The following is a 22,165-nucleotide window of genomic DNA, read 5'->3' as shown; positions in this document are numbered from 1 at the left end:
TCCCCAAACCCTCTATGGTCCAAGAATAAGTCCAGAAAATCTTCCCACTATGGTCCACCATGACCACACGACCTCTTCGCTTTGTGTCTCCTGATGTCGTCTTCTATCGCTAGTGACTGACTTCCTGATAGAAGAACTGACTCTCTCCCTCTTCTTGGGAGTAATTTTACCCACTGATGTGCCTCCACTGATAGGGGACAATCGAAAATTGAAATTTTCCTAGCTTGACAATTTTTCTTCCATTTTTTCTTTTGTTGTTCTATTGTTCAAGCTCAGTTCCCCGTTGCTCCACCTCCACTCTCTGCACTGTAGAGAATTGGAGAGCGGCGCATTCAAGATGGGGTACAGCTAGGGTTCGGAAAACTCACATTTTTGTTTCAATTATTATAACCTGTTCTTGCTGGCTTGGCTTTAACGTCATATTTAACATTCAACACAGGTTGCAGGGCGCCCTGATTTGGGGCGGAATGCATGTGCCTCCACCTATCCCGTAGTCACCCACGGGTTGCTGGGGGATAGGAAGTCCAACTACGGTCGGACTATTGATAACGATTTTTCTCACGTTACAGTGAGATGATGGGGGGGGGCCTCTCTCCTCCCTGGGCTCCGTGTGGCCCCGGGGGGGAGGGAACTCTCCCGTTTCTTCCTTCTCTTCTCTTTCCTTTTCTCGTCTTTCTTCTCCCCTCCCTTCCTTCTCCAATACACGGAACATCACTTAAAAGTTTTTCTCGTTTCAGCCCAGTACAGAGATTTATCCCCTCGATCGGAGGCTCCTATCGTGGACAGGGCACCGCATCCACTATCAGCGCGGCTCACGATGGTTTCAGCACTGGTAAGTGACGGAGGGTTCTGCAGCACTCACTTTCTTTGGTCTCATGGCTGATCTCACACCGGACACTTTAAGGGCTGCCACCCACAATGTTCAGGGCCTAAATTCTCCCGTCAAAAGACGAAAATTTTTTAACTTCTTTAAATCTTCTAAACTGGATATCATTCTAATGCAGGAAACTCATTTCCTGGCTAAATACTGTCCTAAGTTCCTCCACTCCCATTATCCAAATTTTTATCTGGCCAGTGCAGAAAATAAGTCCAAAGGGGTGGCCATAGCTTTTGCCAAAACTTGCAACTTTAGCTGGATTGCAGACATTAAAGACCAAAACGGCAGGTTTCTCTTAGTTAAGGGTAAAATAGATGGACAGATCTACTCCCTAGTCTCCAACTATACCCCTAATAAGGGCCCAGCTTCTTTTTTCAGAACCTCCTGAGCGTCCTCTCTCCGGCACTAGAAGGTATGTTTTTTTTTGGTGCTGACTCAAACACCGCCTTTGATCAAGGGCTGGACAAATCCAGGCCCCCCTTACCCGCCCTACCAAACAAAGTCTCAAAATAGCTAGACTCATTCATGCCCATGGGTTAGCGGATGTCTGGAGGAAATTGAACCCTACTAAGAGGGACTATACCCACTTCTCTCACCCACACAACTGCTATGCTAGGATTGATGACCTCCTCGTCAGAACACAGTCCGTCTCGTTGATCATAAAATCCCATATCAAAGACACTGTTTTGTCCGATCATTCATTGGTTGTCATGGATATACACGCACACCACCGCAGATCGGGCAGGGGACAATGGAGACTAAACGAATCCATTCTCCCAAACCCAATCCACGTCACTATGCTGAACAAATCTTTAAAAGAATATTTCCTTCTAAACAAAACCGAGGGCATATCGCCCGAAATACTATGGGCAGCCCACAAAGCCTTTATTAGAGGGGAGCTAATCAGACTAGCTTCCCAACTTAAGAGGGAAAGGGAGGCCGACATTAAGATCCTAGAATCCGAATTCTCCAAACTTCAGACACTTCACAAATCCAACCCCTCCCCCTCTTCGATGTCTCAGACAAGGCCAGGTTGGAGCTCAACCTGGCCCTCACAGCTAAGGCGGAAAAACAAATCCGCTGGAACAAACACAAATTCTATACCCAAGGGGACAGGGTGGGTTCCATGCTGGCCGCCAAACTAATGCCCCCCCAATTAAATCACACACTATGCCAAAAATAAAGATCCCAGGCCAGGGCTCCACGGCTGATCCCTCCAAAATCTTAGAGGCCTTTCAGGCTTTTTATAGCGACCTTTACTCGCCAAAATCTCCTCCGCAGGACATCGTTCTAGATTCTTTCTGGGCGGTCTCTCTCTTCCATTGATTTCAGCGGAACATAGGGACAGCCTTGAAGCCCCCTTCATGGAGGGAGAGGTACTTTGAGTAATAAAATCACTAAAAAATGGCTCAGCCCCTGGCCCGGACGGTCTGTCCAACATTTATTACAAGACCTTCCCCAATACCTTAGCCATACATCTAACACACTTCTTCAACTCTAAAACACGGTGGAACCCACTTGATCCACAACTTAAAACTGCATACATTGCAGTGATCCCTAAACCGGATAAGAATCCGGAAGATATTGGAAACTATTGCCCTATATCACTTATAAACTGTGACGTCAAAATTTTGACGAAGATTCTTGCTAATCGCATGGCTTCCGTCATCAATACATATATCAATAAGGATCAAGTGGGTTTCATCCCGGGCAGACAAGGTCCAGACCAAATAAGGCGGGCCATAGACTTGGTCTCTATCCTTTAAACTAATTGGGCGGGAGGTCCTAAAAAATCTGGAATGCTCCTGTCGGTCCTACAAAAGGCCTTCGACTCCGTTTCTTGACCATATATCTTTACCATGTTAGAGCAATGGGGATTTGGACAAAGATTTCTCAGGCTGATACGGGCCCTTTACTCCAACCCCAGTGCCAGTATCCGCCTGCAAGGATACTACTCAAAACCCATCACAATTAAAAAAGGGACTAGGCAAGGGTGCCCACTTTCGCCGATCATATTTGCGATGGCCATTGAAATGCTTGCTATTGCAATTCATCATAACCCAAACATCCAGGGAGTGACTTGCGGCTCCAAAACCCACAAATGCGGGTTATATGCGGACGACGTCTTGCTCTCTCACCTCCCCAGTAACCTCCCTTCCCAATTTATGCAAAACCCTAGGTGCCTTCGCCAAACTGTCCGGTTTAGAAGTTAATTACTCAAAGTCACGAGCTCTCAATATCTCACTAACACCCGAGACTGTTAATCTCTTAAGACAAAACTTTCCCTTCAAATGGAGCGACTCCTCCATCAAATACTTAGGTATTAACTTAACAGCTAAAACTGAAACTCTGTATGGCCATAACTACCCTCCCATGTACCGTAAGCTGGAAAAGACCTAAATTCCTGGTCTCATAGCAATATTTCTTGGCTGGGGAGGTTAAATTCAGTTAAAATGACATTACTTCCCAGATTGCTATATCTGTTTCGCGCCTTACCCATCCCTCTCCGGAAGGACCTTGCCTCCGGTAAGGCAGGATACAGAATTCCCCAAAGAACCCTTTACCTACATAGGAAAAAAAGGAGGGCTGGGCTTACCCTACCTTTTCAAGTACTACCAGGCTGCCAGACTGGCCCAAATGTCAACAGTCTATTTTAACTTCGAAAAACCTGATTGGGTTGCAATAGAAAAAAAGGCAGTTCCTAATTTCACGTTATACTTCCTCCTATGGATGCCCCCAAGAAACAGACCCTCTATACTGGCCCCGACCCTTTCCCACTCTTTCGCTCTATGGGATTCCTTACGTTCTCCCAAAGCTTTAGTTTCGGCATGCAAAACCCTCACTCATATTTATAATAACCCAGATTTCCCTCCGGGGAAAAATGTTATGGCCTTTAAGTGGTGGGTGGATAAAGGCCTGTACAGGATAGGACAATTTTTCACAGCCGCAGGCCCCTTCACTCAAACACTGCACCAAAACGCTAGATATGCCCTTATCTGAAACCTTTCGGTTCAGTCAAATCTCCCATTTCTTGCAATCGCTATGTAAAGACAAAGACTTCCCTCCAAAATTCTCTGATTACGAAATGTGGTGTGGTCAAGCCAGAGACCAGAGGGGTGGGATCTCGGTGATCTATTCGTCACTTACATCGCCATGCTCAAAAACGACTTTAATGGAGGCCTGGGAATCTGAGCTCGAATTTAATTGGAACTTAGAAGATTGGCAGAGATCCTGCTTCAGATCCTTCCAGGGTGTCCTCAATACCACTTTAGTGTAGGCCATGCCTGAAAGTGATCTCCAGATGGTACTTTACACCGACTAGACTGGCCTCAATCTATCCAACGGCTGACCCTCTCTGTTTTAGAGGTTGTCAACTCCAGGGCACAATGTCCCACATCTGGTGGGAATGCCCCAAAATTCGCTCCTTCTGGAAAAAAATATTCAATATTTTGGAAGAACTGGTGGGGGCTCGGATTCCCAGAACTCCTCAGGTAGCCCTTCTTAACGCCCCGATCCCGGGGATCCCAAAGTCCTCGAGCAGACTGGTCCACTTTGTGCTGCTGGGGGCTAAGCTCACGATTGCCAGAGCCTGGAAACGTCCAGGAGTTTCTCTCCCAGCAGCCAAAAGGAAAATATCCTGGATAATGGCCCAGGAAAAACTCACTAGCATAGTCCAGGACACTGAAGAAATTTGAGGGTATCTGGAATCCATGGGCTCGATTTGTAGGAGTAGCTTTAGGCCCTACTAGTAGATCCACATAAAGCATACTCTAAATGCATGAGAGATGTTCCACCCTCCCCCCCTCCTCTTCTTTCCTTCTTCCTTCCTACTATTCTCTCTTCTTCAGGTCTCCTCTAGACCTTGGTATTACTTCAGTTACATGGTTACTATGTTTGTTCAGCTTTGTTCATTTCAGTGTCAACCACGTGGTCATCATTCCCAGTTTCCGGGTGTTAGTCTGTGCTGCTTGCACCTCCCCTTTGCGTCCGCGGGGCGTCAGTGCCGCGCGACGTCATGAGCCGGTTTTGGTGCCGGGGGGCACCTCAGATTGTGCAGATACATTTGGACACGGCCCGGGAGCTCATGACATTCCAAGGTGGGGGTTTTTGCAAGGTAACTACTTCATTTTGGCACAGGAACTGCTTATGGTCTTACTTGGAAGTCTGAGAGACTTTATATTGATTTAGACACATTTTCTATGTTACAGAGACTGCCTTCAGCCTTTTTTTCCTTTTGGCAATGTGGCTTTATGCCTTTCTGCCACCCCGCATGCATTTTCTCAACACTAATTTATCTATAGAGATATGAGAGTGTGGTAAGTACGGTTCATTTACATTGGTTATGGACTGGTGCCTCCCTAACTCTCGAGCTGTTCTATGTATCTATCTTTATTTTGATGTACAATTTGTTGCAGATACTGCTGCACTGCTTACCTGTTCGATTCATTTAAAAATTACATCCCCCTCTACGGGAAGTCTGACATTTTAGGAACTGGTTTTGGTCCAGGCCCTGGGGACGTGTGACTCTTTCTCCCCCCACCCGGCTGTGCCTACTCCGGGACCCACCAAGGTATGGGGCGGAGTTCCGGGGTGTGTGTGGCAGTTGTGGGTGTGTTTGTTTTTGTGGGTATTTTTGTTTTGTTTTTTTGTGTTTTTCTCTCTTACCATATCATATTGAGTCCATTAAAAATGAATTTTGTCTGTGTATTGTTACAAGTTAATTAATTTTAATCTTGTTTTCTGTTTATACACCTAAGGCTCTATACAAATCATTGGTTTTAATATGTAGCACCTGAACATCTTCGTCCTTTGCCCGATGAAGCCAATCCGGCGAAACGTTGAAACTTTAGGACGCAGGAACTATGTACATGCAACTCCAGTTTTTCCCATTAGGTCAGGGTTTAGATAGTTGTGCACACCCAGGACCGTGATTGTAACTGCAGTTGCATATTTTTATTATGTTATTTAATGTGTCTATTTGTCTTTGAATAAACGATTTATACTCTTATTTAACCACTTGCCGCCCGCCATATAGCAAAATGACGGTGGCAAAGTGGTTTCGATATCCTGATCGGACGTCAGGGGGTGCGCATCGCGGCGATCGTTGTTGCGGTGTGTCAGTCTGACACAACGCAACTCCGATCACGGCTGATCACGATGTAAATAGGAAGAGCCGGTGATCGGCTTCTCCTCACTCGCGTCTGACAGATGCGAGTAGAGGAGAGACGATCGGCTGCTCTCCTGACAGGGGGGGGCTGTGCTGATTGTTTATCAGCACAGCCCCCCTCGGATCCCACCCAGGACCACCAGGGAAGCCACCCAGGACCACCAGGATGGCCATCCACACTGGACCACCAGGTATGCCCCCTAGACCCCCAGGGAAATACCAATCTGTGCCCAGGCAGCTGCCAATCAGTGCCCACTCCAATGCCAGTGCCACCAGGGATGCCTATCAGTGCCTCATATCAGTGCCTGGTATCGTATGCCGTGTATCAGTGCCTGGTATCGTATGCCGCGTATCAGTGCCTGGTATCGCGTGCCGCGTATCAGTGCCTGGTATCGCATGCCATGTATCAGTGCCGCCCAGCAGTGCCGCCTATCAGTGCCCAGCAGTGCCGCCTATCTGTGCCCAGCAGTGCCGCCTATCTGTGCCCAGCAGTGCCGCCTATCTGTGCCCAGCAGTGCCGCCTATCTGTGCCCAGCAGTGCCGCCTATCTGTGCCCAGCAGTGCCGCCTATCTGTGCCCAGCAGTGCCGCCTATCAGTGCCCAGCAGTGCCGCCTATCAGTGCCCAGCAGTGCCGCCTATCAGTGCCACCCATAAGAACCCATCTTTGCAGCCTTTCAGTGCCCATCAGTGATGCCTATCAGTGCCCATCAGTGCCACCCATGAGTGCCCATCAGTGCCTCCTATCAATGCCCATCAGTGCTGCATATCAGTACCACCTACCAGTGCCCATCGTCAGTGCCTGCTCACTTTTGCCACCTCATCGGTGCTGCCTTATCAGTGCCCATCAGTGAAAGAGAAAACTTACTTATTTACAAAAATTTTTAACAGAAACAAAAGCAAAACTTATTTTTTTCAAAATTTTCGGTCTTTTTTTATTTGTTTAGCAAAAAATTTAAACTGCAGAGGTGATCAAATACCACCAAAAGAAAGTTCTATTTGTGGGAACAAAATGATAAAAATTTAGTTTGGGTACAGTGTAGCATGACCGCGCAATTGTCATTCAAACTGCGACAGCGCTGAAAGCTGAAAATTGGTCTGGGCAGGAAGGTGTATAAGTGCCCTGTATTGAAGTGGTTAAGTAATTGGTTTTCTGTACATATATGAAGTACTCTCAAAGTCCCATTCCCAATAGATTCTCTCTTTAATAAAAAACATAGTTTTCATAGGGGCTGCAGTGGTAGGTGGGAGTTCAGCACCTGTCTTAGACTAGAGCTGAACAATTCTGGCTAAAACGAGAATCACATTTTTTTTGTTTACAATAAAGATCACGATTCTCACGGCGTAACATCATCTTTCACATTATACAAAAGAATTGGGCTAACTTTACGGTTTATTATTTTTTGAAATTCATTAAAGTGTATTTTTTCCCCAAAAATTTGCATTTGAAAGCTTGCTGTGCAAATACAGTGTGATATAAAATACTGCAACAACCAACACTTTATTCTCTAGGGTCTCTGCTAACAAAAAAATATATAATGTTTGGGGGTCCTAAGTAATTTTCTAGCAGAAAATACTGATTTTAACTTGTAAGCAACAAGTGTCAGAAAAAGGCTCAGTCTTTAAGTGGTTAAACTGACCTCATTTACAGACCGAAGTTCATCCGTTTGATCTAAAAGAACTAAATGTTACAATGCTTCTCTTTATCTCGCCTGAGCGATGTTGTGATAAACTTGCTGCCCCCCCTTTTTTTTTGGACAGCTGTCAGCTGTGAGCAGAGAACAGCTATGCACTAAATCGTAGAAATGCTGTTTTAAGATCGTGAGGGAGGTTGAATCTCAATTTTTTAACGATTCACCGTGCAGCTCTACCTTAGACAGTCAGCGTGGACAAAAAGATTCAATATTCTTTTCTTTACCTTGAATGGTTTTCTTACACAATCAGCTGTATTTTTGTAAGATCACAGTATACAGACATAGTAAGTTAGAGGAATAATGCTACAAAATTAAGTTACTAGCTCTGAGTTTGATCAAATCCCCTAATCCCTCACACTCACCTCCTGCGTTGATCAGCCAGATTGCTCCCTCGGGTAAGTGCAAACATATCAAAGTCATCCCCAGGCTTTTTTGTTTGTTCAAGAGACTGAAGAGTTACACTCACAGACCCAGAGGCCACATCTGAAAAAACAAAAAAACAAATCCATATCTTATTTTGGCATTGAGGGGAAAAGAGATCCATCATGTTATACTAGTGCTTGACTCCTAAAAAAAGATTTATCACAATTAAAGCTGAACTCCTGCTTTTGATACACTTTGCTTTGTTAATTTGGCCCAAGCTGGTCGGAACGAACTAACTATGTCTCTCACTAACATGTGAGGCTGCTGGATTTGCTGTAACAAACTGTATGTAGCTGAGGCTACATACAGCATACTGCACTGTGTTCAAAGTTCGAGCCGAGACTTCCTGTCTCATACCCGAAACACAAGAGTGTCTATCTGATCGGCGCTCAGCCATTCAGAGAAAGCGATGTATTCTAGCAATGAATACAAAGATTCTTCTGATTGGCTGAGTCAGAGAGGTGGGCTGATGTCACAAACTCTGACTCAGCCAATCAGAGGAAGCTTTGTATTGATGGCTAGTGCCTCCTGCTGACATGTCCCCATGCAGTCTCCACCCCCAGCTCTGTAAGTCTCTTATGCAGCTGTGAACAGAGATCAAGTTTTCACTCATTAAAAAAAAAAAGTTTTTATAATGAATATATATATATATATATATATATATATATATATATATATATATATACACACACACACATACATACATACACACACAGTGGGGACGGAAAGTATTCAGACCCCCTTAAATTTTTCACTCTGTTATATTGCAGCCATTTGCTAAAATCTTTTAAGTTCATTTTTTCCCTCATTAATGTACACACAGCACCCCATATTGACAGAAAAACACAGAATTGTTGACATCATACTAGTCCAGCTGTGTTTGATTATACTGATTGGACTTGATTAGGAAAGCCACACACTTGTCTATACAAGACCTTACAGCTCACAGTGCATGTCAGAGCAAATGAGAATCATGAGGTCAAAGGAACTGCCCGAAGAGCTCAGAGACTTAACCACTTCAATACAGGGCACTTAGACACCTTCCTGCCCAGACCAATTTTCAGCTTTCAGCGCTGTCGCAGTTTGAATGACAATTGCGCGGTCATGCTACATTGTACCCAAACAAAATTTTTATCATTTTGTTCCCACAAATAGAGCTTTCTTTTGGTGGTATTTGATCACCTCTGCGGTTTTTATTTTTTGCGAAACAAATAAAAAAAGACCGAAAATTTTGAAAAAAATAAAAGTTTTGCTTTTGTTTCTGTTTAAAAAATTTTGTAAATAAGTAAGTTTTCTCTTTCACTGATGGGCACTGATAAGGTGGCAGTGATGAGGTGGCACCAATGAGCGGGCACTGATATGCGGCACTTGTAGGTGGCACTGATATGCAGCACTGATGGGCATTGATAGGTGGCACTGATAGGCGACACTGATGGGCACTGAAAGGCTGCAAAGATGGGTTCTTATGGGTGGCACTGATGGGCACTGATACGCGGCACTGACAGGTATCCCTGGTGGCACTGACAGTGGTAGGCATTAGAGTGGGCACTGATTGGCAGCTGCCTTTGCACTGATTAGTATTTCCATGGGGGTCTAGGGGGCATACCTGGTGGTCCAGTGTGGCTGGTTTCCCTGGTGGTCCTGGGCGGGATCCGAGGGGGGCTGTGCTGATAAACAATCAGCACAGACCCCCCCTGTCAGGAGAGCAGCCGATCAGCTCTCCTCTACTCGCGTTTATCAGACACGAGTGAGGAAAAGCCGATCACCGGCTCTTCCTATTTACATCGTGATCAGCCGTGATCAGCCGGGGGCGCGCAGCGGCTCAATATCCTGAGGACGTCATATGACGCTCAGTCAGGTTATTGAAACCAATTTGCCGCCGTCATTCTGCTATATGGCGGGCGGCAAGTGGTTAATTGTGGCAAGGCACAGATCTAGCCAAGGTTACAAAAAAATTTCTGCTGCACTTAAGGTACCTAAGAGCACAGTGGCCTCCATAATGCTTAAATGGAAGACGTTTGGGACGATCAGATCCCTTCCTAGAGCTGTCCGTCAGGCCAAACTGAGCTATCGGGGGAGAAGAGCCTTGGGGGGAGAGGTAAAGAAGAACCCAAAGATCGCTGTGGCTGAGCTCCAGAGATGTAGTCGGGAGATAGGAGAAAGTTGTAGAAAATCAACCATCACTGCAGCCCTCCACTAGTCAGGACTTTATGGCAGAGTGGCCCGACGGAAGCCTCTCCTCAGTGCAAGACACATGAAAGCCCGCATGGAGTTTGCTTAAAAAAAAAAAAAAAAAAAAACACCTGAAGGACTCCAAGATGGTGAGAAGTAAGATTCTCTGGTCTGATGAGACCAAGATAGAACTTTTTGGCCTTAATTCTAAGCGGTATGTGTGGAGAAAACCAGGCACTGCTCATCACCTGTCCAATACAGTCCCAACAGTGAAGCATGGTGGTGGCAGCATCATGCTGTGGGGGTGATTTTCAGCTGCAGGGACAGGGCGACTGGTTGCAATCGAGGGAAAAAGATGAATGCGGCCAAGTAAAGGGATATCCTGGACGAAAACCTTCTCCAGAGTGCTCAGGACCTCAGATTGGGCCGAAGGTTTACCTTGCAACAAGACAATGACCCTAAGCACACAGCTAAAATAACGAAGGAGTGGCTTCACAATAACTCCGTGACTGTTCTTGAATAGCCCAGCCAGAGCCCTGACTTAAACCCAATTCTAAGACCTAAAAATGGCTGTCCACCAACGTTTACCATCCAACCTGACAGAACTGGATCTGCAAAAAGGAATGGCAGAGGATCCCCAAATCCAGGTGTGAAAAACTTGTTGCATCTTTCCCAAAAAGACTCATGGCTGTATTAGATCAAAAGGGTGCTTCTACTAAATACTGAGCAAAGGGTCTGAATACTTAGGACCATGTGATATTTCAGTTTTTCTTTTTTATTAAATCTGGATCAATGTCAACAATTCTGTGTGTTTCTGTCAATATGGGGTGCTGTGTGTACATTAATGAGGAAAAAAGATGAACTTAAATGATTTTCGCAAATGGCTGAAATACAACAAAGAGTAAAAAATTTAAGGGGGTCTGAATACTTTCCGTCCCCACTGTGTGTATATATATAAGTATATCAGCCAATTACATGGTAGCAAGAATGAATGAATTTAGGCATCTAGATGTGGTGGAGAAGACTTGCTAAAGTTCAAACCGAGCATCAGAATGGGGAAGAAAGAGGATTTAAGTGATTTTGAACGTGACATGGTTGTTGGTGCCAGATGAGCTGGTGTGAGTATTTCAAAAACTGCTGATCTACTGAGATTTTCACACAGAACCACCTCTAGAATTTACAGAGAATGGTCAGAAAAAGAGAAAATATCCAGTGAGCAGAAGTTGTGTGGACAAAAATGCCTTATTGATGTCAGAAGTCACTCAGTTCAGAGGAGAATGGGCAGACTGGTTCAAGATGATAGAAAGGCAACAATAACACAAATAAAGACTCATTACAACCAAGGTATGCAGAATACCATCTCTGAACGCACAACACATCAAACCTTGAAGCAGATAGGCTACAGCAGCAGACGACCACACCGGGTGCCACTCCAGTCAGCTAACAGGAAACAGGCTACAATACAAAACATTGCCTGGTCTGACGAGTCTCGACTTTCAGATGGTAGGGTCAGAATTTAGTGTAAACATGACAGCATGAATCCATGCTGCCTTGTATTAATGGTTCAGGCTGCTGGTGGTGGTGTAATGGTGTGGGGATATTTTTTCTTGGCACACCTTTGGCCCTTTAGTACCAATTGAGTACTAAGCTAAGTAGCTAAGAGGAGTGACTCACCTGGAAAAGTGAGAAATTAAATAAATAATAGCCCGATTCCTAATTTCTTAAAGTACAGACCACTGGTCATCCTTGAATACCTCCAAGTGGCATCCCTGACACTGTTTAATCTAAGTGTATGGTGGAATGCACAGGAAATTGTAAGCGTATTAGCTAGCGGTTTGATTATTGCTGTAGTGAAATGGCTGTTTTAATAAAATGTTTTTACACTATTGGAGCCTTTCTCCTCTCTAATTTTATGGTAACCCTGGTGACACCGAGAAAGAAGTGGGACAGCCCTAGATGTTCAATCACCTGGGGGATAAAAAGCGTATATAGACCCACTCTATTGCAGTGGGTCATGGTTGTCAGGGGAGTTTTCCAGAGTGGTGGTGGCACACAGTGGTGGAGTGAAGAACTGAAGAATCATAGCACAAGATTTATTGTTGATTTGCACAATTTGCATGGAGCACTTTATATATTGAAGAAATATATCACATGAAAGAGGACATTTGAATGATGCACTTTAATGGACACTCAAATTGTTGTACTTTAATGGACATTTACATTGTGTTGATGATAATGCAATAATAGTGTATTAGAATTTAAGCATACAGGGCTCAATTCACAAAGACTTACTTTACTCTTAAAATATGACATAAAATAACTCAGATTTTTTCAAAAAAATTTTTGCAATTCACAAAACACGCTACTAAAATACAGCATTAATTATTTAATCAAAATGTGATGTATTTTACTCATAAAACCATGTGGCATTTTATCTCATGACATGATATTCAATGGGATGTCAACCGTGAAGGATTAGAACCCCTGTCAGTTTTTAGTGCTAAGAGAGAGAGGTAAAATGGTTTAAACTATAGAAATATGCCAAAGCACAAGTCAATGCGGTCCCTGTAGCATATGTATTAATACTTTCACAGGACACACATGGCGTATCAAAATCAACCAAGTTAAATTAAGTAAATACAAAATATGTTTATAAATGTCAAATACTGAATGAAAATGGTTTTAAAAATGACACATATATAAATGCCCTTCTTCCACCAATAAAAAAAAAGACAACTGACATTTTTGTGGATATGTGCCATCACTTCCATGCCAAAACAGAACGGGAGAGGAAAACCCTACAAATTAAAAGAATCCCTTGGAAGATTTCCCATCTACTACTTTTTCTGGGGACAACCCAAAACTTGGGATTTTCTTTCACTTTCAATGATAACGGTAAACAGGACAAATGGAGAGGGTGAATCTCCCTAACAGGGGCACAGACCGCAATGAAAACCCGTCCAAAACTGAAAAAAAAAAAAAAAAAAGAAAAGTTTTGCCTTTAGAGCAGAGCTCCAGTCCCCACCACCAAAAAATTTAAAGTCGGGAGCTACAAATATTGTAGCTGCTGACTTAATATTAAGACACTTACCTCTCCAGGGAAACCCCTGCAATGTCGGCACCCTAGCCAATTTTTCAATCGACTCTGAGGTGCTGCTGCCGCCGCCATTCCTTGTAAGGGAAACTGGCAGTGAAACCTTGAGGCTTCACAGCCGGTTCACTACTGCACATGTTCGAAGCACGTTGCGGTTTGTGAAAGGCATGGTGGCAGGGGAAGGAGGGGAGCTGAACTCGCCACGGAGGTCCCCTGGAAGCGGGGATAGGTACTCCTCAGCCAAAAACAGGTACCTACTGCACCCCCCCTCCCCCCCGAAAAGTGCCAAATGTGGCAGCAGAGGGGGGGGGAGCAATGTGAATTGACATTTTCAGCATTTCATGAGATAATTGGAGAAAATGGGTCATGTGATTCAATTATCTCACAAGATATTCTTTAGTGAATTAAGCCCATAGTGTGTTACACACAGCAGCTTGGATTTTAGAGTCACTAAACGCGGGTGTTGCTGGTTTCAAATTATTCTTCGAAATAAAGTGTACTTTTTTTGGTTTTACCTGGAATTCCATTTTAAGGCAACAACCCCCCCAGTCTGAAGGAGACTAGGTTTCAAAAGTTTCTTGTGGAAAAAAGGAGGGTTATTTGTATGCACTGCAGCATAAAAATTGAAACGGGCTCACCATTTAAATCGTTTCGGCCTCTATCATGAGCAGCTTCAGAGGACATGGAGGCAGGACACCAAAATATCCATATCTAGGGTCCCCCAGGATAAGCAGAACTGATGGAACATACCCAGATGTAGAGACAAATCCTCGATTCAACAACTGGCGATTGAGGTAATCCGCCAGCGAGAAAGTGCTGTTCCGCCCACCGTAAAAAGTGAGGTGCCGCTGGCGCACTGCATTTGCCACCCTCGTGGTTGATTGGCTCCTACTGGGAGCCTCCAGAGCCTGATTGCTCGCTGTCCCAAGACATTGATGGGCAGCCGAGCCTCCTCCGAAGTTCGCGACTACCATCAAGTGGAGGGGAAAGAAGGACTTCCCGGCCTGTATAGGAGCAAGATCAGAGCCACCGAAAGTTGGGGGCCCACGTTAATCGGCCCAGACAAATCTGGCTGCCCTGAGAAGCAGGTGTTTGTCCTATCCCAACAGAAATTCCCTTACAAAACTCTTGCGTGGAATGGTGCATAAGGGACCACCTCAAAGATGGACACCATAGGACCCAGAGCCTGCATGCAAGGCTGCAGGGAGGACCACTTACATGACAAGTGTAGGTGAACTGCAATCCCATCAGAGCATGTCCATCGGGAGAAACCACTGTGGCCCGTTACGAGTCAAGAATCAGGCCCAGATACCCCAGGTGCCTGGGTGGGGTCAAGGTAGACTTCTTCAGGGTCTGGACCCAGTTGAAGTCCAGCAGAAATCATGATGTGATCTCCATTGACTGTCAATGCAGAATGGCAGTCCACCAGCAGGAGCAGGTCATCCAAGTAACCAGACACAGCAATCCCCTGTAGGCTCAGTTACATCAAGACTGGGGCTAGCACCTTAGAAAATACCCAGGGAGTAGAGGCCAGACTGAAAGGGAATGTCACAAATCAACTGCAATCGTTGGAACTGCTGATGTCCCACACAGATAGTAATGTGCAGGTATGGATCCTAGATCCCCATGGATGCCAGAAAACCCCCTTGATTAAGGGAAGCGAATACCAAATAGAAGGCTTCCATCTTGAACTTCAGTACCCTCACAAATTAGTTCAGGCCCTTGAAGTCCCAGATCATGAGAAAGCCAGTCCGACTTCGGGACAGTGAACAGATTGGGGCAAGAACCCCGGCACCATTCTGGCTCGTTCAACACCACCAGGCCCAAAGGCCGAAGTTGAAGATGGGAGAGAAAGAATTTCTTTGTCGGATAAGAATGAAATATAATTTTGCAGCCAGACACAAGCAGTTGGCAGATTCACTTGCGAATGTGGGAGGTTAATGGGCCCAGAAAAAACAGTAAAGATGACCCCCTTCAGGAAACAGTTGGAAGCTGACTAAGCTGAGAAAGACGCGTCTCGTTGGACTTGTGAGTCCAAGCAAACATGGCATCGCCCTGGGAGGGGAGGAGGGGGGGATGAAATTCTTGGAGCCTGGACTCAGGGAAATGCATAAGACTGTGCAGTGAAAGAAGGCCTGGGTTTTTATTGCGGTTCCTTTCCCTTATTGGCTTGTGGGAGGAAGGTATTCTCGTCACCCATAAGGTCCTAAACAATGTCGTTCAAGAGCTCCAAGAAGACTTTCACCCTGGATAAGCAGGTCCCTCCAGGGCTTTGGCAGACTGTCACAGACATAGCCAGAACAGAGGCTGTTGGAGAGGACTGTATGCAAGCCTGTTGCCCACTGATTATGGGCCCTAGCATTTGGGGGAATGGTGCTCTCTGTGAGCTGTATGCCTGGGGACCCTGGGGTTGGTGTTACTATGGATTCAGCTCCATGTCCCCCCAAAACACACAGACTCTGGAACCCTTTATATGCCATATTAGAATGGTGACTGATTTATACCATTGGGACTCGTACTGTTAAATGCTAATGTCATCAATTCTGCTATAATGTGTTTAGTGTGGCTCTAAGAGTCTTTTCACCCATTGTTGTTTATGTTAATTGAGAGAGCTGCTCACATTAGCCACCAGCACTGGCTAATAGACGAATGGCCTGGGCTGAGGAGGGGGGAGATTGTTGTTTGTATTGTTAGTTGTAATTAGCTCCAGCTATTGTGTTTATATTAATGTGTGAAGCTCGGTGCCCACAAGACTGTCATCTGGTCTGGGTACATTTTGTAGTAAATTAGCTCATGTTAATTAGGTTAGCTTTGAGTCATCCCTGCTGTATAAAGGTCTGTGAGATCTCAAAATAAAAGTAGTTCTGATGTACTCCAAGACTGGTGTTGTCTAGTTCTTGGGGTTCCTATGGCCAGATCCATTGGACTCGTGTTCTCGTGACACAGACCAACATGTAAGCCAAGGCACCCCCATTGAGGCAGATAGCTTGGAAAGTAACGGGGGGAGCCTCCAGGAATGCAGCACACACGTACCTCAGGCCCTGGACCAGTTGGACAGCCAGCTACACATACACCTGTGTCAGGAAGGGCTTCACCTGCTGGTGGCACTGTGGTTCCCAGACCTATAGGCTACAGTTCCGGTGTCCACCAGTGGGTTTGTCTCAGCAACCAGAAGCTCATGGTTAACAGTCATCACCTAATGCGCATTGCGGGAAGTGTATTTAAGCCCTGCCTGTGCTTCTCCTCTCTGCCTTGGTCCATGCACCTCTGACCTGTGTTCCTGCATTCTGATCCCTGCATCCCGATCCTGGTCCAAACCCTGCAGCCTGATCCTTCTCTTGTTTACCCTCTCCCTGTCATGACTCGCTCCTTGCCCCTTCTGCCTGATCTCCAGTGTAGGACCCTGGCTCTGACACCGCCAACCCTTCTCATACCCTATCTATATATATTTGGTTTTGGCAGTTGTTCATTGTTTGTTCACTCAAATATTAGGTTCTCTAGTTAATTTATGCAGCTTTGGTATATTGGAGGTGAGTTTATATTTTTACTATCAATTTATTCTTAAAGTGCTTGTAAAAGGGAAAAAATTGTATTAAAATAAAACATGCCATACTTACCTGCTCTGTGCACTGTACCCAAACTAAATTTTTATAATTTTGTTCCCACAAATGAGCTTTCTTTTGGTGGTATTTGATCACCTCTGCGGTTTTTATTTTTTGCTAAATAAAAAAAAGAACGAAAATTTTGAAAAAAAATGAAAGTTTTGCTTTTGTTTCTGTTAAAAAAAATTGTAAATAAGTTTTCTCTTTCACTGATGGGCATTGATAAGGTGGCACTGACAGGCACTGACGATGGGCACTGATATGCGGCACTAATGGGTGGCACTCATATGCAGCACTGATGGGCATTGATAGGCGGCACTGATGGGCAATAAAAGGCGGCACTGCTGGGCACTGATAGGGTGGCGCTGATAGGCGGCACTGCTGGGCACTGATACGTGGCACTGATGGGCATCCCTGGTGGTACTGGCAGTGGTAGGCATTAAAGTGGGCACTAATTGGCAGCTGCCTGGGCACACAGTGGCATTTCCCTGGGGGTCTAGGGGCATACCTAGTGGTCCAGTGTGGATGGCTTCCCTGGTGGTCCTGGGTAGGATCCAAGGGGGGGCTGTGCTGATAAACAATCAGCACAAAACCCCCGTCAGGAGAGCAGCCGATCGGCTCTCCTCTACTCGTGTCTGTCAGACGCGAGTGAGGAAAAGCCAATCACCGGCTCTCTCTATTCACATCGTGATCAGCCGTGATTGGACACGGCTGATCACGTGGTAAAGAGTCTCCGTCTAGATTGGTGTTGCAGGTTGTCAGACTGACAGCCCGCAACAACGATCGCCGCGATGCGAGCCCCCGGGGGCGCGCAGCAGCTCGATATTCCTGATCACGTCATATGACGTCCGGTCAGGAATATCAAACCACTTTGCCGCCGTCATTTGGTAATAGGGCGGGCGGCAAGTGGTTAAGTATTGGGGGGCTGAGGGGGGTTTTTTACCTTCATGCATAGAATGAACCTTCAGCCTTTACAACCACTTTAATAAATTACTTTATTTTACAATATACTTGTACGCATTTCTGGTCACGCCTGTTTCACAGGATACCAGCACAGTATCCCCGACAGCCTGGGACACCAGTCCAGTGTTCAACCACACTGCAGGACCTCCATCCAGTCAGTAAGCATCTGAGACACTAGGGCCGTGGCCAATACTGGCTGTAACGCTGACTTGGCAATGGTAAACCGAGCGAGCAATCAATTCTGCTCTGCAGTTGGCAGGATCCTTAACCCCTTTCACGCTGACCGTACACAATTTTGCGGTGTCGGCTTAAAGGGGTTCAAGCATCACCCCGGTACCATTTTTTTTTTAGAGCCAGCGGCTGGCTTTCTAATGATAACCACCGATGCAGATAAAAGCCACTCGGCTGTTATCCTAAGGAGCGTGAGGCGATGTCCCTCCCACCGCCTTCTGCGGCTCTCCCATCTCACCAGGAGGCCCGAGTGACCAGCCAACATCTGTCGGCTGGCTGAAGACCCACACCTGGAAGCAATGTTATGACATCACTTCCGGTTTATTCGCCTGCCTTTGGGTCGATTTTAAATAATACCTAGTATTCCAAAAATGTCGATTTTTGTCGTTTTGAATACTGACCAACCCAGGGAGTACTTGTGATACACCCTGCTTCCAGGGAGGGAACAAGGGTCATTTACTCATCTAGTGGAGTTTGTGGGTAAGTTTTCCATGACAGACCCTCCTCTCCATTGAAGAGAGGGGGGCTGTTGGCCAGGGTAACACTGACACACACTGCAGGTGCCCGCTCATGTAAGTCCCCGTGAGACATTTAACTCCCTGGCCATCCCGGTCCATGATGAGGCTGTCGCAGCCAACCCAACACGTTGCTAAAGGTCTGTGTGCGCTCATTGGTCAGATTGGGGCGACCACTCTAACTAGATTATCCAGCACATTGTCCCCAAACTGTCTTTTGATTAAAGAGCTCCACAAATCCCAGCAGGGAACCAGGTCCTCCTGAACACTAGACAGAAATAACTGGCTTGCCTATAGCAGAGAAGGGGTTTTATACCAGAGAGGACTGCCCATAGAAGGTGCCAAGTTCTTATCAGCCTAGTGTCATATTCCTGTAGGTGGTGCTGTAAACCCTGTTTGAGTCCATCAATTAACATAAGAAAATTTAAATGTGCCGCTCTATTTATATAGTTACATAGTAACATAGTAGGCGAGGTTGAAAAAAAAAAAGATACAAGTCCATCAAGTCCAACCTATGTGTGATTATGTGTCAGTATTACATTGTATATCGCTGTATGTTGCGGTCATTCAGGTGCTTATCTAATAGTTTCTTGAAGCTATCGATGCTCCCCGCTGAGACCACCGCCCGTGGAAGAGAATTCCACATCCTTGCCGCTCTTACAGTAAAGAACACTCTATGTAGTTTAAGGTTAAACCTCTTTTCTTCTAATTTTAATGAGTGGCCACGAGTCTTGTTAAACTCTCTTCTGCAAAAACGTTTTATTTCTATTGTAGGGTCACCAGTACGGTATTTATATATTGAAATCATATCCCCTCTCAAGCGTCTCTTCTCCAGAGAGAATAAGTTCAGTGCTCACAACCTTTCCTCATAACTAAGATCCTCCAGACCCTTTATTAGCTTTGTTGCCCTTCTTTGTACTCGCTCCATTTCCAGTACATCCTTCCTGAGGACTGGTGCCAAGAACTGGACAGCATACTCTAGGTGCGGCCAGACCAGAGTCTTGTAGAGTGGGAGAATTATCGTTTTATCTCTGGAGTTGATACCCTTTTTAATGCATGCCAATATTCTGTTTGCTTTGTTAGCAGCAGCTTGGCATTGCATGCCATTGCTGAGCCTATCATCTACTAGGACCCCCAGGTCCTTTTCCCTCCTAGATTCCCCCAGAGGTTCTCCCCCCAGTGTATAGATGGCATTCATATTTTTGCCACCCAAATACATTATTTTACATTTTTCTACATTGAACCTCATTGTAGTTGCCCACCCCATTAATTTGTTCAGATCTTTTTGCAAGGTTTCCACATCCTGCGGAGAAGTTATTGCCCTGCTTAGCTTAGTATCGTCTGCAAATACAGAGATTGAACTGTTTATCCCATCGTCCAGATCATTTATGAACAAATTAAATAGGATTGGTCCCAGCACAGAACCCTGGGGAACCCCACTACCCACCCCTGACCATTCCGAGTACTCCCCATTTATCACCACCCTCTGAACTCACCCTTGTAGCCAGTTTTCAATCCACGTACTCACCCTATGGTCCATGCCAACGCACCTTATTTTGTACAGTAAACGTTTATGGGGAACTGTGTCAAATGCTTTTGCAAAATCCAGATACACCACGTCTACGGGCCTTCCTTTATCTAGATGGCAACTCACCTCCTCAAAAAAAGGTAAGTAGATTGGTTTGGCAAGAACGATTCTTCATGAATCCATGCTGATTTCTGCTAATGATACCGTTTTTATTACTAAAATCTTGTATATAGTCCCTTATCCCCTCCAAGAGTTTACATACTATTGATGTTAGGCTAACTGGTCTGTAATTCCCAGGTATGTATGTTTGGCCCTTTTTAAATATTGGTGCTGCTTTGGCTTTTTTCCAATCAGCTGGTACCATTCCAGTCAGTAGACTGTCAGTAAAAATTAGGAACAAGGGTCTGCATATCACTTGACTGAGTTCCCCAAGTACCCTCGGATGCAAGCCATCTGGTCCCGGTGATTTATTAATGTAAGTTTCTCAAGTCTAATTTTATTTCTGTCCTCTGTTAACCATGGAGGTGCTTCCTGTGTTGTGTCATGAGGATAAACACTGCAGTTTTGGTTACTGAAGCCCCCCGATTCACTTGTGAAGACTGAGGAGAAGAATAAATTCAATAGCTTCACCATCTCCCCATCCTTTGTAACCAGATGTCCTTCCTCATTCTTTATGGGGCCAATATGGTCTGTCCTCCCTTTTTTACTGTTTACGTACTTAAAGAATTTCTTGGGATTTTTTTTGCTCTCCTCCGCTATGTGTCTTTCATGTTCTATCTTAGCCGTCCTAATTGCACCCTTACATTTCTTGTTGCATTCTTTATAAAGTCTGAATGCTGAGGATGATCCCTCAACCTTGTATTTTTTGAAGGCCTTCTCCTTTGCTTTTATATGCATTTTTACATTGGAGTTAAGCCATCCATGATTTAGTAAAGTACACGTGTCAAACAAATATACTGCATCATAACCAATGTGTTTACAAATACAGATCAAAATTACCAGTTTAATCCCCCTTATACAATGAAAGGAAAGCTATGAAAATGTGGAATAGACTGCTTCAACTAGTCCTGGCCAGCTCAGTAGATTTAAAAAAAGAGCTGGATGCATTCCTAAATTCACAAAATATAACTGAATACTAATATTTATAGGTAACACCACCAGAGATTGTTAATCCAGAGAATATCCAACTGAATTTTGGAGGATAAGAAGGGAATTACACCCCCCCCCCCCCCCACTCTGGAGCAAAGTGCACAATGCTTCGTACAGGTTTTTTTTTTTCCTAGGTTTTTTATTTTTTAGATTGGTTGAACTAGATAAATTTGTGTCTTTTCAACCCGACCAACTATGTAACTATAGGTCAGTGGAAAACACTAATGGCCAGAAATACTTTCATAACAAAACTCATGTAATCCCAATTCATACAAGCAAATAATCAGGTAATTATGAAATACGGCATAGAAATAATTTATATTTCACATTTTCAGGATACATGTGGTGAGTGTCAAGCAAAAGCAGCAGCTCTTTACAGGCTTGTAAACTTGATGCTGTTCTGAAATAAACCTAAAGAGTTAGGAGATCAAATGAACACACCACAGATGGCTCGCACCAGTCACCAGAATAAACAGAATTTGATAGGCACGAAGACCTGCGTAAACACTGATTTAAGAGACACTACAGAATAACACAAGTGTATTGTTAATATTAACCTTGGAAACCCAAGGTTTGTCCATATCTTGCCAGAACAACATCTTTATGCAGAGAATTGAACACAACATTCACTCATTAAATTTATTACAGGGCAATTGATGCAATAAGATCCAAGTCATCAATGGAAGGCAACCTTCCATTTGAACATTTTAACCCTAGCAGCAAGAAAACAATGTAAGACAATCTAGAGGGAA

The 22,165-nt window shown here is 44.8% G+C and overlaps 1 protein-coding gene across 3 annotated transcripts in view; it reads right to left on the bottom strand.

Moving 5' to 3' along the window:
- The window catches only part of TOM1 (target of myb1 membrane trafficking protein), a 532,535-nt gene that overhangs the window by 135,817 nt on the left and 374,553 nt on the right, over window positions 1–22,165 (bottom strand). For all 3 annotated transcript variants that reach the window (XM_073592626.1, XM_073592625.1, XM_073592627.1), the window contains exon 11: window positions 8,099–8,219. In XM_073592626.1, coding sequence (XP_073448727.1) covers window positions 8,099–8,219 — 121 coding nt within the window. The remainder of the gene's footprint in view (window positions 1–8,098; window positions 8,220–22,165) is intronic.

This window comes from Aquarana catesbeiana, linkage group LG07 (genome assembly GCF_042186555.1).
Source record: "Aquarana catesbeiana isolate 2022-GZ linkage group LG07, ASM4218655v1, whole genome shotgun sequence".
Lineage (NCBI taxonomy): Eukaryota > Metazoa > Chordata > Amphibia > Anura > Ranidae > Aquarana > Aquarana catesbeiana.
Note: the sequence above shows the minus strand (reverse complement) of the source record. Positions and strands in the feature narration are given on the sequence as shown.